At 36.3% G+C, this 25249-nt stretch overlaps 1 protein-coding gene across 9 annotated transcripts in view; it reads right to left on the reverse strand.

Annotated features, from left to right (window-relative positions):
- The window catches only part of by (focal adhesion protein tensin), a 113390-nt gene that overhangs the window by 16019 nt on the left and 72122 nt on the right, over positions 1-25249 (reverse strand). For all 9 annotated transcript variants that reach the window (XM_018451443.1, XM_018451441.1, XM_018451442.1 and 6 more), the window contains 5 exons: positions 23818-24039; positions 23401-23564; positions 22654-22803; positions 19349-19646; positions 18163-18400 (listed from right to left, as the gene is read on the reverse strand). In XM_018451443.1, the coding sequence (XP_018306945.1) occupies positions 18163-18400; positions 19349-19646; positions 22654-22803; positions 23401-23564; positions 23818-24039 (1072 nt within the window). The remainder of the gene's footprint in view (positions 1-18162; positions 18401-19348; positions 19647-22653; positions 22804-23400; positions 23565-23817; positions 24040-25249) is intronic.

Here is a 25249-nt window from a genome sequence, read left to right on the forward strand (position 1 = left end):
ATGAGAAGTTGAAAATTATAAGACAACTTTCCAGCTATACCATAAATAATTTTACGATTAGCATTGTGTAAGAAATTGAGTAAAGATACAGGAAGAAATAAATTAGATGTCTTCACGATATTATTCTCAGTTGTCAATAAAATCAGAAACTATCTATCATAAGGTAATATTATGAATTAATATTAAGAATTAATTTCGTAATCATAATAAGATAAAAGTACATAATAAAAATTAAAAAACAAAATTTTAAAATAGTCTTCAGATTTTAAGGGGATCCTAAAGCCTGTCTGTATTACCGACTAAATCATGTATAATTTTTGTATAACAAATACTTTTTTCTCTTTCACAGATTTGAAAATCCTTTTCCAGGATTAAAGTAAACGCATTAATATATGTGTTTGCGAGGTGAAGTTTATGCCGAGAAAATCCAAAAATTCCGAAATTGATATATTTTTTACCATTTCTTAGTGTAACATGGCGTCTCAAGCTGTCAAATCGTGACAACATTTGCTTGATACGAAAGTTTTGCAACCTGTACTTACGAAATAGTAATCCACAAACACGTAATTTGCGAACAAATAACGTCGAGTTCTTAGAATCAGACTTATTGTTAGACGCTTTATCGCGACGAATTTGTTATACGAAAATTGACACGAACGTGCGACTGTATGTATCATAGATTGCGTGAGATATTAATGTGGTATATAAAGACATGTCGATGCGCTGGAAAAACAGCGATCTCTGGTGACTTCGTCGGAGTTCGAGCTTCACTTTAGGATCCCCTTAAATATTCTCGTTAAAAGTTCTTCTATATATTGATAAAATCTCATCAGCTAGCTATTAATAGCGTGAAAGCTTCTGGGAATAGAATTTACACTTGCTAAAAAGAAATGCAAGAAGAAAATAAGAGAATGGTAAGAAGTTTATTTAGCTCTCAAGTAAACTTGGGTAACAATGTTGAGGATAAAAAGGCGCAAACGCAACTGTAGGTACAAGTAACAAAATCGAGAACACGTTGGAGAACCAGGGTCAAACTTTCAGCGAACGATAAAACTTTATTTGAATCTACTCGCAGAGAATAGGAGAAGTGTAATGGGAAAATTAAAGTTTAGATACGCGACATTATGAACTTTTCCAAGTGTTAAACATTCAATTATTACGATATATCAATAATTTATTTATTCCGAAAATAACGATAATAACAACCTGACAAATTAAACAGCATCTCTCTCCCTCTTCCCCCCTCTCTTTCCGCCTCCTTCCCCCCTTTCTCTGTCTATCGTGTACAATAGTCATTACTTCTACTGCATCTATATCTTACATCTCGTACGTATAAACGAGGCAAGAACAGAAATCGTTTTGAAGAAGAAGTAAGAACAAGTAGATTCGCTTTGGACAAGTGAAGGATTAACAACACGACAAGAGTGGTGCGTAGTGCCGACAAGAAACTTGTTCCCAAGAGATCCGTATATTCGATGCGAATCAACCAAGATCCCAGCTGATGTTTCCTACGGCGCTATTCGGCGTGCTCTTCACGTCCGGTTTGCACAGCTGAAATCTTCGCTATCTCGTATCATGCACCGACAATCGTTACGTCACGTCGAAGAGCGTAATGCGAAAAAGAATTCGCGAAAAACGTGCAATGAAACACGTGCAGCAACAACCATGAAACGAGGGTTGAGGTAGTCCAATTGATATAAAGGAGGGGCACTTAATGGGTCTCTTCATCGAGATGCGTATTCAGTAGCACCGCGTGCGTGTACGTAGAATTTCGCGGCGGCTTATTTTTCGCCCTGCATCTGGACATCCATTTTTTTTCTCTTTATCTCCCTCTCTCGAATCGTCCGCTTTGATCTCACATTCCATGCGCCATGGGGCGCAAGTGTGCAATGCACTTGGCGCCTTAGGCCCCTGTCACACTCTACGTCTTTCTCCGATGACAGCGTTCTACCCTAACGCAATCGCGCCAATTACAGTCACTGGATTATCGGCTTAATTGGAATTCCCGGGATGTAATTATTTGTCCAGGTGGGGCCGATATGTGTACGTACGATTGGGTCATAACATAATTCGATCGCCGGAATGTTTGTTCTTTCACCCCGTCGGCTGAAACGACCACTTTAGCGTTTACGAAATATACATCATGTTATTTGTAAACTGTATCCTATATTTTATAAGACACAATTAATATCTGTGCAATTTAATTTGTATTTTTTTCATTTGAGAATTAATGAAGAAGTAAAGATATTATTAACATCACAGAGTGTATCATCAAATTATTACATTAGTGTAAACTTGAGATAATTAGAGATTTAATTAACTAAAGTTCCGCGGTTTTTCAAACAGTTTGCTATATTTTGTGTTTCAACTCTTCACTGTGCTTCCTTAATAAAGATGTATTTCGGTCATTACTAATGCCGTCTAAAGAAGGCAAAAACTCTACTGCATATTTACGATTTAACCAAAAAAATGTAAACGACCGTAACGAATCACGAATCGCTATTATCTTTTTACGAACAAGTTTGCTAAGATAATGATGTGATCGAGATCGGCGATCGGACTAATTTAAGATCATCATAAGGGAGATTCCACGAAGGACACCGAGTATAATCTCTTAGGACCGTGCGGGAAGCCTCATCTGAATTCAATCCACGTCGTCGCTATCTCGTTGACACATCGCGACTGGTATAAATCATTTTTATTTGAGTGACTCTCGCTTATTATACTTGAATCGGCCCGCGCGTTCTGTCAATGACGACTAATCTACCACCTCAGGCAGATAAAATGCATTTAACATTTACTTACAACAGACACGCGCAAACAAGATCGCATTACAAATAATGTAATCTGAAATAAATTTGTTAATAAATCCCTATATGTTTCTGTTTGGTTTTAAAACAGTTAACATAATAAATGGAATATTCTACTTATCACGATTATTTTATATATATTCTATTATGTTAACTGTTTTAAAAACAAACAGATACACATAAGGACTTGTTAACAAATATATTTTGGATTCCATTATTTTTTATCCAAATTATTTTTATCCAAATTATCTCGTTTTCTTAATTATATAAATAATATTGTATGTGTTAAAAATATAACGATATATGCAGTACTAATCGAATTTTAGTAATCATAAAAGAGATGGCTACCTTTGAAGGCTATTTAAAATTGGTCTTATAATTAATTCGACGCTACATGAGCGAGAACCCATTTTCGCATGTATACATGTTTAACAACAAGGATCCCATCATTGCTTGTCGATCGAAGATTATTGCCGTCGCAATATAGCCTGATATAGCCTCTTTCAAAACATGATGATGAAATTGGAATATGAGGTACACGACCGTTGATGATATTGTATGAGGATTTAATGGTGCTGATGAAGACACGATGAAAGCTTGAAATGTGCCACAGCATGCAATCCATAACTCTTACCGTTTTTACGTTAACAGCGTAACGAGAGAATTCGTGATATTTTGTAATTATTGTAAATAAAAATTCTTATAACATTTTCAACAACACGCCTATAACTTTTCTTAAATGATAATTCAAGATTGCCTCATGCGTCAGCGAGTTGTAATACCACCTACTTCGAGACCACCTTGGGCTTCTTCGAAGAACGAAGTCGGCCGGAAGGCAAGACCGATGATTTTTGGCTGATTTAATGAAGCAAGTTCTCATCGACGCCACGTGAAAGTAATTGCCCGAAGGAAAGACGCAACGGTCGCGTCAACGAATTGCGTGCTCCGGAGCATTTATCGGACGCCCGTCTGCGGGTTCGAGATTGACGCATCGTTTGGATAAAAGTGAGACGAGTAGCTATTAACGTTCGATCGTATTAAATTATCGGAGGTATCTCATAACCCAGACATGCGACGGTCGACCTAAGTGTGATTAAATTGCCGTTGAAGCGGCGCGCGAGGGTACTAAAAATAGTGCGACAGAGAAAGAAGAATGCTAATAGCGCGATATTCTATGCACATAAAGTACACAGCCGTAACAGCGCGCCGTAACGTAAAGTGGACAATTAACTATTCTTAAAGATATATTAACTAACTCTGAGACTTCCTGCTCGCAGGGAGTCGAGTTGACTCTAAACCGCAAGCGGTTCCATATCTCGAAAACGCGAGCGGTTTTCTCATTTATCACACCCCAGAGCGTTGCGGATATAAATTTCTGTAGCATTGCGGCACGATCTGGAAAGCGTGTTTAACGCGTGCAACGCTCTAGCCGCATACAGCTGCAACAGCATGCCGCGGTCGCTGATCATGCGGCGGATAGCGGCGTCGCCGTCGGCCGCACGCTCCAGCGCGAATCGGTCGGGGATTTATCGCGTCAAATGATACCGTCGACTAGCTTTCCGTCCGACCCTTATTGCAATTTCTCCGACATGCGTCGTACTTTTTGCACTTCATGCCGCGATGCGAGAACGCGTGATGCGGCATAACCCCGCCGCATCAAGGACGAAATCGGTCTCGTGCGATTTATTGCCGTCATTCATCATTCACGAATAATCGCATAACGGGTGATTGAAGTGTCTTGGAGCATTGTGCGTCATATGTGCGGAAAACAAGTCTGTAATATGTAAATTTTAATTTTGTCACTAAAAGGAAGGTTTGTTGAAAATTATAATGTAAAAATTCTTAAGCTGCATTTAATATGTTGAATAATGGGAATGGTAATTAGACAGATAAAATATAGACAAATAAACTTAATAATTTATACTACATATCAAATTAAATAACACATTTTTTAAATATCTCTTAAATGCAAATTTTCAGTATCTAATAGAAAGATAGTTAATATTTAGTATTTTAGAAGGAAGTTTGTAGGGGGTAGTATAAAAAAATTGAACCCGATAGTGTTTATTCAAAGCGACATAAAATATTGCCGTCATTTAACGTTGTCCCGATTTACAAGTTTAACGAGTTTTGCCTGGAACAAACAATCTTCCAAGAGAGCGACATAAATTTCCCAGTACCCTAATATAAACGTCAAAACGGACGATTGCGAGCTCTGTAAATGCGAAGCGTGTGGGACGTAATACCAATTAATTAATACTATTGCCTATAATAGTATTAATAGTCTCGCGATTGTAGATCTACCTAAAGACGATATCAGCGCGATATCGACGTCGCAATGAGCGTCGTAAAATCATCCGAGTGTACAAACTGATAAACTTTATCTCTACGACAAGGGACCATTTTCGCGAAAAGAGGAAATAATATTGATTATCTTTGGCGGAATCGATAAGTCGTACTAATAATGTCATTTTATCAGTGCAGATTCAGATACACCGTTAAAAATAAAATGTTTATTTTAACTTAAAATCATACAGTGGACTTTCTAAGACATGCAAAAATGTTAAAATTTACATTTTTGTATAAAAAGATGTTAATTTCAACATTTTTGCATATCTCAGAAAGTCCGTTGTATGTTTTTAAGTTAAAATTAACATTTTATTTAATTACCAGTGTATTAAATACAATTATAGTATAATAACAGGAAGAACAAAAAACACTGCTGATTTTACACAACTATTTTTATATGAAAGGATCGCACTAATTATGAAAAATTGAGTGAGTCAGTTTTTACATATAATATAATCTACAATGTGAACAGAAGATGTCATAAACATAATAGATCAATAATAGATTATTTTGAGTTATAATGCATCAAAAATGCTTCTTGAGTAAGTTTTACATCTTTTATACACCATAGCTCAAAAATCATTCATTAAACTTTGTGTCTAGCCGGCATTCATAATTAATCCTTATATTTAAGACTGTCTTAAGTCCAGTCTTAAGATGTCATTAACCAATTACAGCATTAACATTTTAAGATGTTACTTAAGTCTGGTCTTAAAATAAGAATTGCCTATGTAAACCGGTTTGTTTACGATATTTTTTGTTCATCATATTATAAGCTACATTATATAAGCTAACTCATTTCACCAAGACCCAATTTTCCATATAATTAGTGTGGAGTTCTTTACTTAAACAATTAATTTTCCATTGTTATTGTTTAATTAAATTATTAAAAGAGACACGGCAACGATTATGCATGAACATGCTAACGCTGTCAGTTATTCAGTGTTTGGTGCATCCTGATGTAATGCAACGATGACATGCGGTTTGCGTGACCATTGGCAGTCGCTATCAGAACAACGACGACCATCAGGACGACGATGGCAACCGTCAACTATTTCAATTTCTCACTGCTTAACACCGTAAAGAAATCGCGCACGTGCGACCACAAAGCGCATTCATGCACCGATATCAGGTTGGATATGGTAATTAGATTCTCGCGCGAGAACGTCATCGCTGTAGCTGGCTCACACGTTCGCTTTCTCTGTCTTTCTCTCTTTCCCCCAGAGCGAATTTATAGTTAATTCCGGCTGTTAACTTATTTTACAAGCCACACTGCTATGATTTAACCATGGAATTCAGGGATAGGACAAGCGCGACACGCGTGAGTGCGAATATGGTAGTGAGTACGGGAAATTTAAAGACGGGATCCCGCAAGACAGGTTTACGACGCCTAGTGGGTTTCCTCTGCATATTCAAATGCGGATGTAAATTGAAACTTTCTTGGCGACTTACGCCTTTGGATCCATAATGAAAATGTGAGAAATTCAAGGAGGAAGTCTATAAGACACGATATTATTAGTACGATGCAAAATCTTGCCAGCGGTAGATTGACAACGATTCTATTAATGCAGTCATCGAATTGAAGTAACGTCTTATATATGAAAATAAATCCTTTGCAATGAATGTAACTAGATAGTGCAGCAAAAAAATATGCAACTATTAAAAAAACTTTGTTAAAAATGTTGAAATATGATACATAACAACATCTTCAAATTAGCATTTTAAACTCCTTTTAGTTTGTGCTCCATATTACTGAAAATCTTATTGGCCTTAACTCTTTTATCAATTGATTTAACTTATATTTTATTTTAGTGGAGATAAAATCCTTAGAGATCCTCAAAAACAGAATTTGAAAAAATTAACTCATTTTTGAGAAATCTTACAGATGGACAATTGGACAGACAGACAGATCAACACTGTAAAATTATAAAGTAGTTTGCTAGGCTGCACTACTTAACAAACAGAAATTTGAGAATATTTGAGAATATTTTTGAGAATATCTTGAGAATATAAAAAAGCAATATTTTTTAATGCATTGATATCCGTTCAAACGTTTCAAATTTCTAATTACATCTTTGTAACGAACGAAGCGACTATCATAATTAACTGAGAAACCAATTTGCATAACAAAGCAGCCGCCCACGTAGATTTTTCAATGCATACAATAGCACTGTGTTCGTATAGCAAAAAAAAAACCTTTTCATTTCACATCGTATAACCATTTCATCCTTCTTCGTCCTTCACTGATCTTCCATCTCGACGAAGAACAGATCGCTAATATGCAAGGTAAAATTTAGCATCCTCCCTTTGGATTCTATTCATTGGCATAGTAAGCCATCATTATCTTCAGATGGACGCCAAAGGGGAGAAGACGTGTAAGTAGTACTAGATGTGAAAGAAAAATGGATATGGAGGGAGAGGGGGGGGGGAGAAAAAACGTAGGGATGAATTACTTGTTTGACAGCCTTATAGAGATTCATAAGCCGATGGGAAGTGGGCACTAAGGTCCGGTCAGGAATACACGTTCCGCAACCGATAACAAAAATGCGAGAGACGGAGGCGTGGTAGCCGTAGGGAATCCTACAGAGGGAAGATATAGGGACTCGCACGGATTTCTATTAACTGTGATTAAGACTGTTGATTCGTAACGCGTTTCGCTCTCGCAAAATTAATTTATGGGAATAAAAATCGATTAAAAGTGAATTTAGTAATTACATTTAATTTAGTAAATTTTAATTAATTTTAATTAATAACATTTAATACAATAAAATCATTAATAACCTTCGTAAAAATAATATTTTTAGAAAGATTCAAGCAATCGTTTTTTTAATTGTCATACCATCTTTAGCTGTTTAGTTTTGTAGCTTGATTTTAATTATTAATCCATATTCAGCACGATTAAGTTTTTATTATTATCGTACCAAAAATTGTGCATCGAACTCCAATAACGTCAATCAAACGGATAGTCGCACTAAACACGAAACGATTCCTAATGCGGACACGCACCGACTGGTCCCCGGTAAAGCTATTGATACTTCTTCAGCGACTTATTTGAGAGTCTCGACGGCTAACGCGCGAGAAAACAACGTGTGTTCCGTTCACCGGCAGCACAGAAACAGCACTGTGCGTTGCAAATGCCGTACGATAGTGATCACGACTACCACCACCACCGTCATTCGCGTTAACCATCACCACCACCACCACCACCACTGTCCTCGTCATCATCATCGGCGGCCAAGCCTGCGTCCTACGCAAGAAGTTGGCATGGCGATATGGAGTTTCGGAGCTGCCTCTCCTCGTCGCGGCTCCATATAAACACATGCACGCACGGCGATCACGTGCGTGCAGATATGCGATTTCGCAGACCCCGAATCACGCAGCTTTTCGTTTCCATCGAGATGCACACACGAACTGTTCCTTTGAAATTCAGGTACGAGAAACGTATGTGTATTTAGGACGTATGCTGACGTGTAAGATCGTACATTCGATTCGAGTACGTACTTTCTGAGACGCCTTTGTGTAAGTGGGCCACAAGTACTTTCTCGTACTTGTCCGAATGACGGCTTTTCAAAGACGTCATATTTTTACAATTAATAATAATAAATCAAAAGCGGTGAATATGAAATCGGAACGTTGCGGGCGTATAAATAATGAACGCACGACTATTAAACGATGGTCTCATTGATAGCCTTTATTTTGCACGCACATACATATACCTACTCAGATGGCAAAACAATCGGTAAGAGCGTGGGCCCGTTTGATTCATGCATTTCCACTTATATACGTACACCGTCGCTCCGTTACGCATTAGTAGCGTACTATGGTGCACGTGTTTCCTCGTGTTACGTGGAGATCGCACGTGTGCGCGTCTCATTCCATGGTATGGGTATATCGTTACGTCTCTCGTGGAGACCCCTCTACTCATTCGAACGGCCTCCAGTCGCCGGTCCTTCTACGGCAACTCTCGGCTCGCCGCGTAAGCCGGCCGGCTACGTCGTCTTCGTCGTTCTTTCTCGGCGTGGTTGATCGCACACGTCGATCCCGTACGCGCACGCATGCACACCGCCGTTATTTGGCGTGCACGAGAAAACGGTTCCCGCACTCTCAAATCGGGACCAAATTGACGAACGCCTGCGATTTGTACCGCGCCGCTACGATACCGAAATTAAAGGCCACGCTGGGGAAAGGCGGGCTGCGGTACGAACCGTAGCCGCTCAAATGGCTCGCTTGGAAGATCATTAAGACGTACACACGTCAAGTGTATTTGGTGGCTTGTCTGTTTCAACGAGATTCCAAAACACGTTCCTCAGTGTTCAGCCTAAACCCTATCGTCCAGTATGATAATATATTCGATTGGCTGTTTCGACAAGATTCCAGAACACGTTCCTCAAGAGTTTAGCCTAAACCCTATCGTTCAGTATGATAATATTAGCTGAAACAGTCGGGAACGTTTTCTCCTTTTTCTTACCGTTATTCGCATTTTTCTCTTTTCCCAAGGTTCTCCCGCTCTTAATAGAGCGCCGTTACGATGTCGGTAGTTGCGGATGAATGGCTGGTAATTAATAATTCATCGTCCAGCGTTGCGCGTCAAAACGTACGCACGTGTGCACAAGTAAGAACGACTTGCAACCAACAACTTGGTACCACCCTCTTGCTACCGTCTGGCACGCGAGTCGTAATGCGCTTCTTCTTTCAAACGAACGCACGTACCGCGACGCCACGCATTCATGATCGTCGCATCTGTACCAGATGCAACTCGTGACGAATGCTAATGCACTAACGCTTAGTGCGGAACGACGGCGTACGTCGACAATGAAAGGAAATTATGACGGAGGGTGCAATTATCGTTAAGGTAATTACGATCGCGCGAATTTTGCGCGTTCGTTGAATCGAAATGATTGATCGCTTATATATTATGATCATTGCAAGTAGTGCTCGGATATTCATGCCGGAATTCGCCGCGAGCATGAACTTACATCTCGCTTATGATCAATGCTTCCTATATCGCTGCCTTTATTGTTGACGAAATAATAGTGCTTCATTATATAAAAAATGTGTATAAGAAATATTATATCACTTTAAATTTCTTGCAGTGAAATCTCACTCCAAGGGAGTGAAAATACAATCACCCTTGAAAAAAAGTGAAAATATTTTACTTCTTGAAAAAAGTGACGATCTTCACTCCTTTAAAGTGAAAATTCACTCTGAAAAGAGTGATAATCGTCACTCTTTTTTAAGAAGTGAAATATGTATTTTCACTTTCTTGGAGTGAGATTTCACTGTAAGAATTTTAGTATAAATTCATGAAAATGCCTAATTATTTCCAAAAAAGACTTCGTATCAGGAAAGTGCTTCAGTCGTCACTAAATTAAGAGATATAAAAGTATCAAGGAATTCAGATAGAGAGAAAGAAATTATTTAACAGATATTTATAACATCCTAAGCGCCAATATGTCGGAGATTTATATCAGATGCGAGAATGTATCCATCACGTAAGATTCGTGGCGTGAGTTCCGAATCACTCGCATATGTTTTAGGTTGGCATGAAACGCGCATCTCGGACGCGTGATACGTGATTTTGCTACTGATTGCTCGTCATGGAGAACGGGAGCGCGAGCGGACACATTTGCATCGCGCGGATACGCTGTGTTAAACAAGAATAGGTTGGCCTCGCTACCCGGTAGCCTAATAATATTAGGCGCCGGGATCATAACGCATAACGTGGTACGCAATCGCCTCCGATCTGCATAAACGCGCGTGGGATGTATTATGAATAATTGGTTCACCTGGCAGCACCATTATTACGCGTCACTTGCTTATTTAGCCATTACAGACCATACCATATACGGATACTGTTACGTTATCAAGGTGTCACCTGCGACGTGTAAAGCTTCGACAACCGATAATTAACCACGATCATTTAGATCACTTGATCATACATGTAAACCATGTTTGTTTCTAAGCAATAGATATGTCAGCGTTTATATTAATAGCAAGAAATTTATTGATTTTGAAAGTGGTATGCGACGATGAAATAAGATTGAGATTGATATACGAAGATTGCGAGACAACTGTAGAAGGTCGAAATAATCGAAACCTGTTGACATTTCGCCTTATATTGACATTCGATATTCTAAGCGTTTGAAATGGCATTAACACTTTCGCAACGTTACATAATTTTCTGAGGAAAAAATAAGTTTATGAGATTGGCGAGAGTTTGAGATATTCTCTGTGTATTACGTTAGCTTTTATTTACTTATTGTCAGGCAAGCAATTTACGATTAGACATCTACGAGGGATCCGGATATATGGTAGGTGAACCACTGGCAGATCGCAACCACCGATTTACTGCCTCGCGCTCGTCCGAGCGTAACGTGGCTATTTCTACTGTCGAGTAACGAAGATAGAACGAAAAGTTGGTCGGCCACCGTCAGCAAGCGACGGTGTATTCCTAGGCAACCAATCTGGGACAAGGACGCGTACACGATTTGTGCGTAAGATGACATGACGCATTACGCGTCCGTCTCGGTAACACGCGAATATGAGACGACGCCATTTACTTGTGCATCTCTTTATCAATGATCAAGAAGTGCCAGGAATGATCAATTATATCGATAGCAGCGTTGCCAGTAGGAAAGGAACATATAAATTTATAGCACGTGGTTCTGAATGTGAAATGTTAAACTCGATCTATATCATTTTAGATGATGTATTAATCTTCTGACATATCAGTCACTTTACAACTTAATTAATTCTAATCGATAATGATGATACAGTGAAAAAGCCTATGTGAGCCAACACATCAATCAAAGTTCTTTATGTGTGTGTGTGTATATATGTATATATATATTACAATTAAATTAAAATACAGAACTTTATTAATTTCTTTTATTTGATTATTTTTAGTGAATTAATTCTAAATTACGCTTATTCTATTCCGCAAAATACAACAGACGTTAAAGAAGAATTCAAACATTGACAATAGTTTAGCGATGATCTGACGACTCAAATATTATAGAACTCAATTTTTCATTATTATTGAATGTTGTCATATTAATTTATTACACTGAAGAGAATCCAATACCAGGATCAAAACGTTCGTCTGTATTTTAATTTAATTGTAATATATATATATATATATACACACACACGAAGAACTCGTGTTAGCTCATCCAGGCTTTTTCACTGTATCATCATCATCGATTAGTTTAACTGTAGGAGCCTTTATTTATCGCGATTTAATATTTATTATTAATTAATTCTAATCATTCCATATATATTTTTTTGTAAAATTAGTAGAAATCAATTAAACCTTTTAAATTATTTAATTTTTTTTTTTTTTCGAAAATCATAACGTAGATGTGACAAGTATACTTTAAAGGAGCAATCGCTATTCTGTTTTATGCAATACAAGCAAAACCGGAAATTTCGATATTGACATTTAGCTGAAACAAAAAACGATTTCTCTTCGTACAATAGGCATCGAAGTGGCAAAATAAAACTGCTAGAGGCGGCTCTGCACGGAGGAAGCTGCACAGGATTGGAGTAAACAATGGTGACGTAACAGCGAGAAGACGTACGGCCAAACGACAAGACAATGGGCTCTTGTCTCTGTTTTCTCTGTCCTCACTACTCCACCTCTATCTCTTTCTCTCGTTCATATTAAACGGAGATTTTCTCTTCTTGTTTTACCGCACAATTTCTTCGACAGCGGCCGAACAAAAGATCCGAGGTCGACCCCATGAACGGGATTTTTGAGGATCGACAAAATGTTCGTTTTATTTCTTTTGAGACACGCGAACGCAAAAAAAAATTATAATCTCATACAGCTATCAGGCGCTAAAAGCTCGTCGCGTGTCAAGTGGATAACACGTGCGAAAACCAGACCCAGCGTTTGTTTGCTACAGTATCCGTTACTGTTTAACATTTTTTTTTTCATATTTCAACAGCTCATTTTTCCAGTAAATTACCACTTTTAAAATTTTACCAGAAATATTTTTGTTACTTCAGTTTGTTTGTTTACAGAAACAGTTTCTTTACAGAAAGTAAGTTTTTTCGAGCAACATAAAAATAATTTAAAGATATGATGTTAATTAAATAAAATGTTGATTAATTTTTACAGAATAAGAATTGTGCCCATATCAATGAATATTCAGTAATCAAATAGAAAATCTGAGAGAAAAGTAAAGAAACAGTAGTAGAATATTATAGTGTTAACATTTCTTTTTTTTTATGAAAAAATTATATTCTGTGTGATAGGAAATTACGACAGCTGCCAACTATGGGGTGTTTTCTCAGATCAAGCTCGATCTACGCTTTCCAGGAACCGACTTTCTCGTGACATGGTCTGAAGGCGATTCTCGGAGCGAGAGTAGCCCGGTCAAGCCGGTTCGCCAATTTTGGATCAAAAGACTCTATCCTGTGAAGTGTCGCCTTAACGGTAGACCGTAAAATTAAGGTCAATCTCCAGTCGCAAGTATCATAAAACATCGAATATTTGTCGCGAACGTTATACAATATTGTAATAAAAAGCGGCAAGAAGAAATACTTCTTACTTTAAAAGCGACTTAAAAAATTAAGTTTCCCAGAAAAAAGAAAAAAAACTATTTTTCAACTTAACAGAAAACTATTGACTAACCAAATAATATCGGCAAAAAGAATATATTTACATAATATGATTATTTTTTGTCACTTTCGTCTTACAGCCACTAAAAAACCATCTTTTTTGTAACAATTTAAACGTTTTTTTCTTAATTATCCTTTTTAAATTACGATTTTTTTAATAAAATTGAGTAGAGCTGTAGGCAATAATGCTTGTAGGCAATAATTTTTTTGTGCAAACGAACTGTAGACAATCGATTTGTAGACAAACGGGATCCGCCCTAGATGTGTCACTTTTAAAATAAGAAAGCAATACATCTCGAGAGATGTATTGTATATATAATATAGCAAATAATATACAACTAAGTTTTTTTAATAATATACATATTATATTTTTTAATATATGAATATTTTTTACACATATATAATATATATATATGATTATTATATTTATATATATATTTACAAAAAAATATATATTTTTAATAATATATATACAAATTTTAAGTCAATAATAAATTGCTGTTTAAAATGTGATGACGCTCAAAATTACTTTTCACAACAATTGTTGAAGTAATTTCAAAATTACAATAAAAATTAAATTTGCATTGAATAATTTAAATATCTATGTTAGTAAAAAGAAAATAAAATTAACTTACTCGAAATGCTCGCCACTTTCGTCACTTTGCTCACGATTCTACAGTTGTCGCAACAGCGTAATCACTAAATCTCGGAATCACAAAATCTTGTGTTTATCAATGTAAATGGTAGAAATACCAAATTGTGCAAGAGAACTATTGGTCACGAGAGAATCAAGAATCGAACTGAGACTCTCTGGTACGGTTACGTATAGAAGGCGTGCGAAAACTGTTAAGCTCTATCCCCATCCATGGCGTCTCGAGACGCCAAGAATAAACCCGCAGACTCCCCACCACCATGAAAATATCCTATATTGTGCTGCTTTCCATCCCTTTCCACGCGATGCAGCTTTCACGACTTTTGTTACATCCTGATCCAATACGATAGATCTTATGTAACGAGATCTGCCTATTAATAAAGTATATTTATCTGATTTGTCATCATTCTCTCTGTTTAGTTACTTAATTACTCTTTCTGTATACATATTACATATTTATATAAAATATCTTCTTTTTAAATTAAAAAAGCAGTTTCCGCCTCTCTCTCTCCTCTCTCTCTCTCTCTTGCATCATAAATATAAACTTTTCTCGAATTTTTTTCGAATCGACTTTTTTTCAATTTAAATAGATCCACCTTTGATTTCACATTTCTCTGGTGTACTTTGCAGTTTCTTAAACAGGTCAACCTAAGGGATCGAATACACAGACAAGATTCGTATGAAATTACCCGGAAACGTGGAAGATTCATTACATTTCCGCCTCGCTTCGCGCGTCACCCGATCAAAGAAGTTCGAGAACTTTTTCGTACTAGTTCGAATAACTCAGCGGGTCGTTAAAGCAGATCGTTCGTGCGAGCACGGTGCCATAGGAAACTTATATTCTGTCGCGTGGGTGCAACGTGTGGGCATCGCGACGCTTCCGTCTCGATCAGAGTTCGTTACACTCGATTCGCTGACGAGAAAGAAACTCTCTTCGTGCCGGTAAACGTTGTCTTGCAACGTGGAAATACGTCGCCTGTTAACTTTTTGCTTTCACTCGGACAGCAAGGAAAATCGCAAACGCACCATAGACTCGCATTAAATCATTAGACAAAGTAGCGACGCAAATCGAAGACATAAACGCCAATTGATGCGGGCGCGCCCGCCGGCGACAAATCGCTTCGATACTTGACGGCACGAGTGAGACTGGAACGATTTAAGTGTGATTTAGAACGTCTGAACTCAATACAATGAAAGGACAATTAAGAGGGACGGCTTGGGAAACGGCGTGTCGAGATAGTTTAGAAATCGCGAGTGCGATCGAGCTAGCTTCCTTCACAGCTTGTTTATACAGAAATAAGATCTTTATTCTAAAATTTTATAGCATGTTAAAAAAATATGTACAAATTGCCAAGATACACGGAGAGAATTTTTTCTTAGAATTTACTCTGAAAATATAACAGTCGTGGGACAACGTTGTATTTCGAAAAATTTTAATATAAATCTCTCATTCATTAATAAAACTACAATAAAGTATAAAATAAATTTGATCAATTTTACTGAAATGCATGGTAAAAATCTTTAAAATATTGTATTGTATCACAATTACCATATTTTCAGGATAAATTGTAAAAGAAAATTCTCTCCGTATAGTAAGACATTAATTTTAATTTTTAACAAATATATTCATCAATCTTCCGAACAATCGGAACTTCAATGGGGAGAAACTGGCGCGGTAATCTAGGTGCCGAGTTATGCGGAAGAATCTCGATATAATCGATTGCGCTCTGACAACGACAGAATACCCGATCTCTTTTGAGATGGCTGGCTACCAAGAGATGGAATTGATTTCAGTTTGGTCACACCTTTCAGTTGGTAAATAGGGGGAGGGAGGGGGTGGATATTCGACAGATGGGTCGCTGGCGGTATTGCGGTTAAACTACCGACATTCAATCGGTACAACACAACCTATCCATTGATCTAGTCGTCTCCCTTCGGCCACAGGGTCACGCCGCTCACGGGCACCCTCCATTTTTCTTTCCGGTCTCGTCCGTCACTCTTCGTCCCGTAACAAACGACGTCGATTTAGCATTACGCGCAATTTGGGTCACAGCTTTATTGGAACCCACCGGATCGCTAACGAAATGAATTGACTCCGAGAATGTTCGTCGTCCCGTGTTGCCGGCGCGTGCTTTTGGAGGAATCATGGCGATGACGCAATCGTCTCGATTAAAGCAGTATACCGTGCAGAACAAATCGCTACATTGGATTCTATTATCCTTGCTAAGCGTGGCTAAAGTCGTGTAACGAATCTTCTAATTGATAATGAGATTTGATTAATTTAAATAGTCATTAAATAGTGCATTTAGTGGCATTGTTAATTTATTCTTTAAATAAATAAAAAAAATTGAAAATAATTATAAGATACGAGAGAATTTGTTACAATTATTTCGTAATCTTACTTAAATTGAAAATATTAGTTTAAAAAATTTCCCATTTTTTAAATGTAAGGTTTTAACAAATATTTTATACCTTTATATAATTTTAATCAATACTTATATTTTTTGTAATTTGCATAGTATTCTCAAATTATAAATTAAGAAAGTATATTTAATTATATATCAAAAAAAAAGAGTATTCATTGTGACAACCATTTTACTCATCTCATCAAAAAATCAGACTAGGAGATCAGAGAAAAGTGAAGATGTAAATAAGCTACGGAATAGAAACGCTATACTCGGGAGCGGTTAACGCGATGGACCTTGCCCATCCATCGAGCCGACCTTTGATCTATTTCCAGCTGTGAAAATCGCCCCCGTCGCGATAAACCGCCATTTTCCCTCTACTTGGCAGAACATATTTCCGGCGGCGTTAGTCAGAGGTTCTAAATGCACTATACTGACTGCTGCTCTTTCGTCTAGTTTGCTTCCTCCCTTCCTTGCTGTGAACACTAGCCAAGTTGTATTTCTGACTAGCTCTCGCTGTCAGATCGAGGTTAATTGGGTACCATTACGACGAAAATTAATATGTATTAGTCGACGATGAGTTCTCTTGATGTGGACCACGAGGTCCGGACTTTCATGATAACGATAAATTAATCGACAATCTGATACTGTAAAATTTACAACACGAGAGACAAACTAGCATTTCCATTTTCAAGAATCGTGTTAAGAACAAGAAATATTTAATAAGAATTTGTTCCTTGCAGCATCGTGTCATATACTATTCATCACTTTATGTATTTTATGTGAGTATTTTAGAAGTAGAACATGAAAATTCATGTTAACATAAAAGTCAGCAATGTTATTTTATATTCGAGAGTCTCGTTTATCATATTGTATCGTCCACTACGAAATTTTATTGGTTCGTAGAGCCAGAAACCAGACTTTATATGAAATTCGCTATATCACCCATGTACATTTTTGATACATGAAAATCAATAACTTATTATAATTCACATTTTAACTATAACTTGTATATGACAATCGTTCAAATAACCAATTCAAGTTAATCAATACTTAACGTATAAATTAAAAAAGTTCTTTTTTAATTAAATAATTTTTTTAAATATTGTGTGTACTCTAAGAAATGAGACATTAGGTCTGTTCTTTTTAGCTAAAGTTCTTTCACGGTTCATTTTTCTTCCTCTTCACTCTACGTTGAAGAAAAAAAGAGAAAAAATAAACTGTGCAAGAAGTTCAACTAAAAAGAACAGGCCTATAAGTTTTCCTATCACTGTCATGTTTGAAAAGCTAACGTTAAAAATATGAAGAAATTTGCACTCACCATCGTCACTTATCTCGAGATTCGTGTAGCTGTCCCAATGCAGGATGGGATCGTTATGCGCTGATGCATGCGGCACGGCGGGTGTCGGCGCTGGGATTGGGCCGTCCTGACGTTTCGCGTCGGTGGCGAAGTACAGTGTCACCACGCTGTCGGGCGGGCATCGAGGATCGTCGCAAGCGACATCGAGCTCCGAACGCGGGAAGGAGACGACGTTCTCCGTAATTACACACGTGTGAAACTAAAGGAACAATGGTTGATATGAGAATATGCGCGACGTAATCAGTGATTGGCAGAAACAATTTATTTTGCTCAATGTCATATACAAAGTCGTATACTGCATACTAAGTGTTTTCATGTTTGTCAAGTCTCCGGAGAGATTTGCAATTGATTTATTTGTCTAAAAATTTGATAGAACACTAAGCGCAACATTCTTTATTGATTCTTTATTGATTCCTTTTTACTGAAAAAAAATTAATAAAACTTTTTATTGTAAAAAATCAATTACAACAGATTGCAAGTATGCAAATTCAAATGCCATTATCGGTTTGCATAAAGTACGTATAATATAACATCAATAAAAAAAGTATGACTTTTTTCTGCAAGTATTGTACTGTAACCAAATAAAACTTGATTTAATGTATCACGATCAATATTTTTTTTTCAGAGTTCTTATATATCAGTTTTTTTTTATATTACAGGAAATGATAATATCTAGTCATTAATTGATCATTACATCGTTTTTAGAGGCGACTGTTTGCCGATCGAACATAAAATTAACGCGCAAATGTCTTGATTATCTTTTTTCCCCGAACACGTAGATCTACTTCGCTGTCCTTGTGACTATTTACGAATAACTTTGCATAAACTATCATTTATGTCTCTGATTTCACGTCGTGACACTTGCATGTCATAATGCATTCATCATAAATGCATCATGCATAATGCATTTATATATAGTATTTATATATGACAGATATAAACGGCATAAGTGGATGTTCGATTAATCGATACATATTATAATGTTGTATAATTTTATAAAAAGATACGAATTAAAGATTACAAGATCACACTGTAATAAAATTAAATAAAATAATTTTGTAATAATTTCTCAATAATTTTTAATAATATAAAAATAAATTATTATATGTATGAAATATAAATATTTATATGTACATTGCTTTCTTACCTGGAGGGAAAACATGACTTCTCGAGTCTGCTTCGAGTATACCCTATGATAGCACTTGACCAAGATGTCGCCTCTCAATCGAAGTCCGCCGAGATTAACTGTAAATTCACGCGCGTTCGTTACTGAGTACAGATCCGAAGTGTAAACCGGTGTAAGTCCTTCGTATACTTTAAGAAAGGCTCGACAGCCCGTCGGCTCAAAGAGCGGCACTCCAAGGACTGTTAGGTGGGTCAGGTACAATGGCGACTGGCTGATCCTCAAAGAGCCTGACAGCAGTCCGCTAAAGTACTCGATGTATCTAGAAAATCCAGGAGATTATTATTGTATTTGGCATCCAAAAATAAATATGCTATTACATTTTCAATTTAAAATCTAATTCCTGATCCGCGATTAATCCTGATTCGTTTTAAAGGATTAAAGATGAATATCATAAATAATGAACGATAAATCGATGAGGTTTACCAAGGTGTAAGAGGCAATATTCCTGGTACGAGCAACATTGCGAAGTAAAAAAAAAAATGAAAGAGCAAATTTCTTTCAAGCCACAAATGCGCGCATGCATGAGAAACATGATGAATGGGATTGATGGTTCAACCAATGGAAGCCTTGGCCCGTGACACGAAGAGGTGTGCATGTCAGACGAGATAAGAGTACGTGCCACTAACGTTCGACATCATTCGTCGTAAGAGATCTCTCGGAGGCAAGCTAGTAATGGTTTCATACGCTTGTGAGAGTGCAACTACGCTAACGACATGCTAATGCTCGCGGCTCGCGGAATTAATGGAGGAACTCCAGTAGGCAGGACCGGAGGAGCGTGAGGACCACGAAGAGGAGGCGATATGACGAGCAAAAGAAAAAGAAGAGGAAGAAGAAGCGGCAAGGAAGTCGCCACGCACGCGGGCACACCTCGGTCGCGGCTCATTACAATCATTATGAATGCATACGGCGACGCGGATGACAAGGACAACGATAAGGACGGTGATGACGGTAATGATACGGCGGTCGTGGTTACGACGGGGTCGATGGCGCGTAATACGCGCGATAAACTGCCGGATGGGTTGCGTTTGTTTCGTTAAAAGAAACCGGTTGATCAAACAGCGAGTATAAATCTCGAAAGGAACGAAAACGTACGTGGAAAAAAGCGAGAAAAAAAATGAAGAAAAGAGAATGAATGAGATTTTCGTTGAGATCGAAAGATTTAAAAAAATTATATTGAAATTAGGTACTTTATTCAATCATTTATTCAGCCAATTATTTGAATAAGAATATTTGATCTTATAATAACGCTTATATAACTAACACTGATGTATCCGAATCATTTATTTGGAAATAATAATTATAAATGATTATAAATAATTTTGTAATAAATAACGAATAATAAATAATTATCTTCTATAACGATCATATTCTATAATTATTAATAATTACTATATTTAAACAATTTAATGCTCTTATTTAGTTACGTAATTATTCAAATAATAATTTTTATTGATGTAGTCAATTTAGAAAATAATTAATTATAATAAAATTATTTATAATTATTATATTTCCAATAAACGATTCGGATACATTAGCATCAATTATATAAGCATGATTATAAAATCAAATATTTTTCGAATAATTTGTTATCTGTTCTACGCTAGATAAATGATTATATAAAATACGTAATTTCAATATAATTTGACCTTATTTACATATATTATTTATATTAGAATAATTATTTTTATTTAGGTAATTGATTCTAGAAATAATTATTAATCGTTCATGATAAATAATAATTTGAGATCGTTACATATGTATATCTAAATAATTATTCAAATAACTACGATATATATATTTTTAAATATGCGTAGTAAATAAGATCAGCTTTATGGCTTATCGATATTATATTTTAATTTCTTATGTAAACGGGAAAAAAGCTTTTTTCTTCAATCGGGTTGCATTTAAGTCAGAAAATATTACGATGGCTACAAGTGCGAACGAGATTAAAAGAGACAGCCGCATGCAAGCCCAACCGCGTTTCATTACGGTCATTATGAATGCATACGACGACACAGCGATGAAGTAAACGATAAGGCTGCCGATGATGATGATGATGATGAGAGCTCGCTATCTTTAGATCAATGGTTCGTAGTACGCGCGGATAGAACCGGCTGACAGAAACATCTCTTCAACAACAAAAACGTTAAGTGTGCTACACGGCCGATCATTTTATTTTGTTGCTGCCATCTTGCCTCGCGATCTTCCCTCGCCGGTAAATGTTGTAATCATGGTGTGAACGAAGCGATTACGGGAGTTGCAATTTTAAAAGTCGTCGATGCTATTCCGAAGTTCTGAGGAATCCCGAACGAATTTCCGGAATCCATTATAGAGGAATGATCGGATAGGCATCAACATGATTAATAGTGGCAAAGGAACACGAAGGATGGCAGAAAACGAGCATGGATGATTGAAGATGATGACGACTAGATAATGAGAACTCAACATTTCAAGTTGGTGGTGCGTAGAACAGACAACAAATAGGATGGTTGCTCAAGGACGTAAGGTGTCCTTCCTAACAGGATCGCTTTGGTAATAAATGTAAATTAGTTATACGTTCCTTCTCTTCCTGTGTGATATAAATTTGAAGAAATTGCATAGCTTCCGCAATAAACGTTGAACGCATCATTGATATGTAGAAATGACTACGTACGTATGCAAATTTAGTTAAGCTTGCACCTCGTACATCCGTTTTATTTAATTCAGAATTAATAAATGGCTTTCAACTCTCGAAGAGAAAGATAAACGCAAAAAAGTAACCAAATTTACGTGATATTAAATGAATTATTGTATTATTGTATAATAAATATCATTGTTTCAGTTTCTAAGTTTCAAGTCGCAAAATATTATTTTAAAAAAAGCACTTTTCAATATTTACGTCCTAAAATTGAATAATAGTAATAAAATAAAACAAAGAAGATTACGTTTATGAAATGCAGTATATATTATATTATATATCAATCATTCAAATATGAAATATCATAAAATAGATTTGTGAAATAAGATTTTCCAACACAATCAATTGCTTGTCATTAAAAGTGTTAATAAATGAGAAATAAGATAAATTGCGAGAACGAGATTACAGTGAACGTATAGCGACTACAGGAATTAAGAAATAAACCTTTTGCGATGGATGCACGCGCTCGTAAATGATTTTATGACTTTGTTTGAATTATTTGCAAATGTAAATACGATAGAATGAGTTTTAACGACAATACAACAGGTAATGCGCATGCAACTTTCTCTCCCTTTTTCTCTGTCGTTACCTTCGATGCGATGGAACCTGCAGCGATCCGATCTTGTCGTCGAGGAACCTTCTCATGGCGAACCTGTCCAACGCTTGATCGCGTCCCCCGCAGATGCTGCTGTAGTTCATATAAGCGGACACTGCCACACCCAGCCGCTCCTTGCTGCCCCTGAAGAGAACGATAACGTTAACTTGGTACTGCGTACGCGCAATGACGGTTCCGTACCTTCTCCGTAAGAGATAGGATACGAAAAGATTTCGCCGCGGGCTGATCGCGGTCTAATGACGTTATTATTCACGATGAATGGAAATGACTAACGGGAAGTTATGGGCGCGGAGTTTCGAGGGGGCGGTGAACGTATACCGCGGTAAAATTATGGCTTTTGCGGCCGATCACTTGAACATTGGTCGTTCTACAAAAACCAGGTCACGAATGCGCGTACACGGAGAGACTTGAGCTCGTAACTTGTATCTTTCAAAAATAATTTCTTTTCGGCTCAAAGAATTCGATAAATATATTAAGATCCTTATTTTCCGTCACTCTCAACAACAGTCGATGTCATTACATTGTCATTACGCAAGTTTTATACATAATAAAGCAGCTGCGCAACGACAGTATAACGACATCGATACTGTCGTTAAAAATAATACAATAGGGGCCTAATTATTAAAATCGCTCGTAATTTAATTGTAAATTTGCTATTATCTCTTTCATTCAAGTTTATCAAAAGATAAATTAGACAATATTTGAAAATCATCAACTCACCTGGCATGCAGAACAACGACGCGATTAGAAGCGCCGTTTAACCAGGAGTCCAGCTCCTTGCAGAGAGCACACAGTCTCTCCAAACTTGGCGCTAATCCCTGCGGCCATCCAACTTCCCTCGTATTCGGCTCACCGGGTCGGCCGGGTGATGACAAATTGAAGATCTGAAAGCACAGGATATCCACAACTTCAAGATAATTGCAAAAATAAATATTATAAAACATAACTTTATGATTTCTCTCTCTCATTTTATTGTTTTAAATTATAAAATATTGTTATAAAAGAGATTAATTTTACATTAATTGTAATATTCGTGCTCATAAAATTATGATGAATTACATCGTAAAATGTATAATACTTTTTTTTATCTCGAGAGATAAAATAACTTGAAGCTATGAGAGTTATTTGAATTCTCACCATGTAATTATCGGCATGTTTTCCGCGTAGAAGGGTCGTGGCATGTTCGAGGACACCCTGAGCATCCTCTCTATACCAAAGGGCGATGATCCTCTCGGTGACGTAACAGAGCTCCATCACCTCCGTTACGCGACCTCCGCCCTTTCCCGATCCCGTCATCGTTGAATCCGCGCCGACGCCCGGAGTCCTCGCAGGTGTTGACACCAGTGCTGATGTCTGCACCTGTAATTTGATGATTTGTTATTATTATTATTTATTCAAATATAGCAAATAAAAGATTTATACAGCTTTGCAAACATTATATACAGTACCAATAATAGAAATTTTCAAAAATTAATTTAAATAGTCATAATTATAAATAGAAAGTAACCTGCTTCAAAAGATATTTTTCCTATATAAAATTAAAAAATTACAGTTATCAGATATTATCGTTTACATATTTAAAACATCAAAAGTCAACTCTTAAATTAATTACAATTTTTAATTTCTTTTGCATTACCATTAAATTATTAATTCATTTCTGAATTAACGAAAATTCTCGTTCATAGCGAATAAAATTTTCTAAATTCGTTTTAAGAAGAATCCTTTCGTAAGCGACTTTAGTTCACTGAATTTTATTGGCGGAAACTTTTTCATAAGATTTGTTTCTGATTGCTGCAAAACTTAATTTTCTCGTAAAACAATATCATGTCAAACAATCAAATTTTCTTCGTGAAGATAGACTTTATTTCTTTGGTCTTTCCTTAGAAGTTTACGTCTTTCATTATTTTCATTCTAATAGCTTCGATAGACATATACGATATAGAATAAATTGCTACCTATACGTAATAATAGACTTTTTAAAATAACGCTGTAGGTAAGAAATACCTTTAACAATTTAAACGTAGAACACATAAGGTATCTACAAAAAATTGTTATAAAAATTTATTATAAAAGTTTGTTATATTTAAAAATTTTTACCCTGTAGCCCTTGATAAACAGTTTGTGCAATATCTTTAAATAATAATTTAAATTTTAATTACTAAATATTCTTCAAAATTGTACACTAAAACAAGAATCTGGTACAAAATATTGAGCAAATAAATTCAAATATTCGATTAATATATATAATTCTTATTTATTAAAAGAAATCTACTTTTCTAAATATTTTATAAGTATTACCAACATAATAATATAACCAACCATTTGATAATAATTACTAAATATTTAGAAAAAGTCAAATTATTTTTGGTTAACCGAATATTTGATTGAACTTATTTTACGCGTCACTTGATAGTTATTTCCAGATTCTTTTTTTCAGTGTACCTTAAACAATTTTCGAATGATCAACACCGCTTCTATCAAGCACACTCTCAACTGCAAATGTATCAATCACTATTTCAACGTCAGATGCACGAATAATTGATAACTCGGCAAGGATTTACGGTAAATC

Source organism: Mycetomoellerius zeteki, unplaced genomic scaffold, assembly GCF_001594055.1.
Source record: "Mycetomoellerius zeteki isolate Tzet28-1 unplaced genomic scaffold, Tzet1.0 scaffold310, whole genome shotgun sequence".
Classification (NCBI taxonomy): Eukaryota; Metazoa; Arthropoda; class Insecta; order Hymenoptera; family Formicidae; genus Mycetomoellerius; species Mycetomoellerius zeteki.